This window comes from Bufo bufo, chromosome 3 (genome assembly GCF_905171765.1).
Source record: "Bufo bufo chromosome 3, aBufBuf1.1, whole genome shotgun sequence".
NCBI lineage: Eukaryota > Metazoa > Chordata > Amphibia > Anura > Bufonidae > Bufo > Bufo bufo.
The window spans coordinates 680,271,193-680,276,821 of record NC_053391.1 but is presented as its reverse complement, the minus strand read 5'-3'; the positions used below and the strand labels follow the sequence as shown (position 1 = coordinate 680,276,821).

Here is a 5,629-nt window from a genome sequence, read left to right as displayed (position 1 = left end):
TAACATGAAGCAACGGATCACTAAATAAAAGGAATGGAGAGGGGAAAAAAAGTAAACTATTTACAGAAGACAGCGATCCCTCAAGATACAATATTTTCAACATACAAAGGTCTTTTCTGACCCATCCTAAGTTGAAACCAGACTCGACATACAACGTCTCAGACTCCGATCCAACCAATCAAAGCCACTTCTGTGGTAAATAGCTGGATTAGTTGCTAGTTACCAGCTCTTCCTGACTGTTATATGTAAGGACTGGTATTATATCTCTTAGTTATCTGCTTATTTCTCTTAAATCTTCATCTTCTCTTATCTTGGATGACATTTTGGGGCTTTGGAACCGATTACTCAACCTACAATGGTTTCAACATAGAATGGTCGTCCTGGAACCAACTGATACTGTAACTTGAGGGACCAGTGTATTTCCGGGAGGTTAATAAATGTGCAACGTTCACTTCCCCTACAGTCAAAATTCTAATTATTTTATTTTTACAGAACATATATCACACGGTGCTGGGAACACGTCTCTGGTGAAGAGCGGGAACATGACAGCTGGCGCTGGGATCTTCAGTTAGCGAATAGGATAAAATTTCTCGTAGACTTCCGCCATGCTTCTAGGTTCTAAATAAAAGAATATAAATCTTGTATGAAAACTTGTATTAAAAAATAAATAAATAAATAAAACAACCTTTCTGCTTGTTTGCTACAATGTATCAGTCTGGAGTCCAGAGCATTGTCTAGACCAGTGTTTCCCAACCAGTGTGCCTCCAGCTGTTGCAAAACTACAACTCCCAGCATGCTTGGACAGCCTACAGCTATTAGGGCATGCTGGGAGTTGTAGTTTTTTTTAATAGCTGGAGGGCCGCAGGTTGAGCATTCCTGGTCTAGACCGAATACAACTGTATCCACTTCTCAGCTGAGAGCAGGAGGAGATGTGTGCAGATTTACTGCCTCTGAATGGAAACAAGAGAGCTCTCATTCACTGGCAGCAGGCAGAGATCTTGAAAATTGTGAAAAATGGAAATAAAGTCTATTAGAAAGGTGCAGAACTTCATTTATACAGCGATGAAGGGATTATGGGAACCCCATAGAAGTGAATGGAGAAAGAGAGCTGTGGATGAGAGGCCATCGGCCTTGGAAGGTACTGACACTTACTGTCTGGTTTCTCCAGAGACTGAAGATGATAACAGAGGGTCCCGCCATCAGGACACCCTGACATCAGTTTAGCTTCAGGGGACTGAACTGTCCAAAGTGTAAAACCCCATCATAGGGAACAACCAGGTAGGATGAGCAGCGAACGTACCCTTATGTGGCAGGATCTCCGGATGCCGTCTGATGTAGTCAAACATTTCACGATCCCGCTTAGCGTATTTGTAGTTCTCGTATTTGGTCAGGTGATAGCCGACAAACACCCCGATGGTGGTGAAGAGGATCTGGCGGTGAACACCTGACAGACAGGAGAAGAGCGGATGCATGATAACCAGAAAAAAATAAAAAATATATAAGAAATAGTAAAATAAAATAGTCTATTCTTACAGCAACTACACCTGATCTTCCATAAAGGGGCATTCTGGTTACGTGAAGTTATCCCCTCTCCACAGGATAGTGTATAACTATTAGATCAGTGTGAGTCCTACCGCTGGGACCCCCACCAATCACCAGGAGGAGGACCCCTTACTTCATGGAGACCCCCTGAAATGAATAAAGCGGCCAGTAGGACATGTGAGCGGCCATTCTGTTCATTTCTAAGGGGAGCTCTGTACTCGGCGGTCTCCAGAAATCTCATAAGAATGAATGAAATGGCTGCGTGCATGCCCAGCCGGCCGCTCCGTCCATTTTTGGGGGGCTCACCGATCTAACAGTTATACCGTATCCAGTGGAAAGGAGATAACTGCACATAACCGGACTACCCCTTTATTTTTTGCTCCTGGCTATTTGTTCGTTAGCGTGCTGGAGCTCCTGAGGTTTTTTTTGAGCCTTTTCAGATCACCTTCTCAATAGGGGGATAAACGGCAGGAAGAAAACTCTAGCGAGCAAATATAATGGGGGAGATTTATCAAAACTGGCGTAAAAGAAAACTGGCAACCAATCAGATTCCACCTTTCATTTTCTAAAGGAGCTGTGAAAAATGCAAGGTGTAATCTGATTGGCTGCTATGGACAACTAAACCAGTTTTCATTTACACCAGTTTTGATAAATCTCCCTCAATGTTTGCAAAAAAGGGATTCTCCACATGGTAACTTTTTTTTTTTTTAAGGCTCAGAATGGCATTAAAAAAATTGAATAAATGATGCCTCCCCATCCCCCGCCACTCCCCAGTGGTCTCTATTGGTGGGTCCCTCTTGGCACACAGGAGATGCGATTCCTCAGCCAATCACTAGAGATGCTTCAGGTATCATTTCTTTTGTATTTTTTACATTATGAGCCTTAAAAGAAATATAAGGAATAAAAAAATGTATCCCTTTAACCCCTTAATGTCAAGGCCTATTTTCATTTTTGCTCTTTTAATATTTTTCCTCCCCACGTTCCAATAACCATAACTTTTTTTATTTTTCCATACACATAGCGAAAGGAAGGCTTATTTTTTTTTGCAGGACACAATGCATTTTTTAATGGCACCATTTAATTTACCACGTCTTGTATTGGAAAACGGGAAAAAAATTCTGTGGAAAATTGAAAAAACAAACAAACAAAAAAAAAAACTGAATTCCGCCAAGGTTTTGACATCACAGCGTTCACTATGCGCTAAAAATGACCCGACGTCCTTATTCTGCGGCTCAAACGTGTATTTTTTTTTTTTACTACTTTAAAAAAATAAAAATAAAAAAAACATAACTTTTTTCGATTTCTAAACACAGCTGTAGAAGGGCTTGTTTTTTCCATTACGAATGGTAGTTTTTATTGGTACAATTTTTGCGGTATTTATGGCTTTTTGATCATGAATTTTTTAAGGGGACAGAATGACAAAAATGGTTAATCGCGTGTTTTTTTTTTTTGGAGATGGTATTCAACGTACAGGAATTTATTTTTTGCTTGTTTTTATATTTTTATATGTAAAATTGGGAAAGGGGGTTATTTTTTCATTTTTTTTTTATTATTAGCCCCCGTAGGGTGCTAGTACATGGGATCTTTTGGATCCCTTCTCCTATTCACCCTAGCAGATCTCCATTCTCAGCTGTGCCTCGTGCATAGTTCAGTTTGGAGAGTGCCGTGGCATGCCTGGATCGCTGGCAACGGATCAGAGCCCCGCGATTTCACTGCTGGGGCCCCAATCGAAAGGGAGAGAGAGACGCATCCCTCTGCCTCCCCCCACCTGAAGGGCTGAATGATTTGGGGGGGGGGGGGTGGCGCGATCGCTGTTCCCTGTCAGTGTGAGCAGAGGCCCATCCATACATCCCCTCAAGCATTATGAAGTACAGGTACGTGATAATGCGTGAAGGGGTTAATCCCACCCCTCCCTGTGCATACATATATGGTACATGTGTTGGTACTTAAAGGGGTTGTCCAGGCCACGGATATTCATGACATTTCTTTGCAATAGGTCATTGCTATCAGATCTGTGGGGTCCAACACTTGGCAGCCGCCAGCACTTTAAAGGGCATCTGTCAGCAGTTTTGTACCTATGACACTGGCTGACCTGTTACATGTGCGCTGAAGGCATCTGTGTTGGTCCCATGTTCATCTGTGCCCACGTTGCTGAGAAATGTGATGTATTAATATATGCAAATGAGCCTCTAGGAGCAACGGGGGTGTTGCCGTTACACCTAGAGGCTCCGCTATTTCTGCCACCGCCGTGCGCTCTGCACTTTGATTGACAGGGCCAGGCAGTGAAAATGTCATCAAGCCCTTTAAACTACACAGTGTACAGAGATGAAAGTAGACAGCGCTGTACACTGCGTAGTGGCCATACCGGGGTACTGCAGCTCAGCTCTGGACACCACACAGTATAGGGCACCTTCTTCTTCTGGCTCTGTACACTACATTGTCTCCAGCACTGTGGCTGCGCAACACCTGATATTGTTGTTCTATCCTGAGGACAGGCCATCAATATCTGTAGCCCGGAGAACCCTTATTACAGTATATATCATGTAGATGGCGTGGACACAGGAGCTGTAGGTGTCAGACGCATCAGCCAGGACTGGAGCTAACTCTGATTCCAGACATTTAACCCCTACTGACCGTCAGGCAGAGGCTGCGGCTCGATCGTGGGGCACCCAGAAGCCTAATAAAGGCCCACTAGGCCGTGCCAGATAATGCCCGGCAATACAGCAGAGCATTACATGAGCGATCAGAGGGATCACACAGTCCAATAGCAGCGTCTGAACATGGGGAGGACGATCAGAATATCGGGGCGACTATAGTATAAGGAGGGGGTAACCATCGCACCATCCGGCAGCGCCAGGCAATATGGGGGTGACAAGCATATACATATAGGGCAAGCTCTGATGATATTGGGGTGTCTAGATGTACTGTATATAAGGGGTCTCACACATCCACAATATCAGGGACACAGTGAGATATATAAATGGCTGCACTATGGTAATATTGGGGTGAACGGCTTGTATTTAGGATACAGTACTGGTATACATGGCGGTGATAATAATTAGGGGGTGCACTGCTGATCACCATGTATTGGGGTGACATTGCCTGCAGTATCAGTGGTAATACTGGGTGTCACCCTCCTGCAGCACTGTGTACTATAGGGGTGACCCAGCATGTATATAGGATACAGGCCATGATAATATTGGGGTGTCTGCCTCCCCGCCCCGCAGTACCAGTGAGGTGCATGTAAGTGGGTGCACTGCGGTAATATTGGGGGGTCTCACCCGCCTTCAGCACCGGGTACTGATTGATGGCGTTGTGGATGATGGAGGACAGGTAGCCGAGGAAGCCGAAGTACAACGAGCCCCTGTTCACCAGCGAGGGCGGCGGTAACACCCGAGCCTCGTCCGGAATCCACCCCATGGTTCTGCTGCCCAAGGACACCGGGGGACAATAATCAAGGACGGACGGGTAAGAGGAGAGTGGTTTAATTTCTTCCGGGTAAGAAACGAAGTCACCGAGCCGGAGGTTCCGGCCCGCAGTCGGTCACGTGACTTCACCTAATAAAGTCATTAACCCCTTCAGGACCACACCAAATAGGGCTTTTTGGCCTCGAGGTCTTACATTGTATTGTCTGTGGCTAGGGTGTCCGCTTACAGAACCCAGTACTTATACCAGCTGTGCATATATAATTATATACAGGAGATGCCCAGGTTATACCAGCATGCTCCATATCACTATATACAGGAAGTTGTATAACTTATACCAGCTGTACATATATAATAATATACAGGAGATGCCCAGGTTATACCAGCATGGTCCATATCACTATATACAAGAAGATGTATAACTTATACCAGCTGTACATATATAATAATATACAGGAGATGCCCAGGTTATACCAGCATGGTCCATATCACTATATACAAGAAGATGTATAACTTATACCAGCTGTACATATATAATTATATACAGGAGATGCCCAGGTTATACCAGCATGCTCCATATTACTATATACAAGAAGATGTATAACGTATACCAGCTGTACATATATAATTATATACAGGAGATGCCCAGGTTATACCAGCAT

At 44.3% G+C, this 5,629-nt stretch overlaps 1 protein-coding gene across 1 annotated transcript; it reads right to left on the bottom strand.

Annotated features, from left to right (window-relative positions):
• Window positions 1–458: 458 nt before the first annotated feature.
• Window positions 459–5,029, bottom strand: LOC120996485 (NADH dehydrogenase [ubiquinone] 1 subunit C2-like). The gene is made up of 3 exons (XM_040426409.1): window positions 4,824–5,029; window positions 1,301–1,444; window positions 459–618 (listed from the first exon to the last, which is right to left on the bottom strand). Exons 1-3 carry the CDS (start codon window positions 4,960–4,962, stop codon window positions 569–571), a joined length of 333 nt encoding a protein of 110 aa, XP_040282343.1. The 5' UTR covers window positions 4,963–5,029; the 3' UTR covers window positions 459–568.
• Between the last annotated feature and the right edge of the window lie 600 nt (window positions 5,030–5,629).

Coding starts and splice junctions, on each gene's coding strand:
- LOC120996485 (XM_040426409.1), bottom strand. CDS start 4,962: ATGGGGTGGATTCCGGACGAGGCTCGGGTGTTACCGCCGCCCTCGCTG. Junction 1,445..4,823: donor GTACCCGGTGCTGAAGGCGG/GTGAGACCCCCC, acceptor CCTGTCTGTCAG/GTGTTCACCGCCAGATCCTC. Junction 619..1,300: donor GGAGATCCTGCCACATAAGG/GTACGTTCGCTG, acceptor TCTTTTATTTAG/AACCTAGAAGCATGGCGGAA.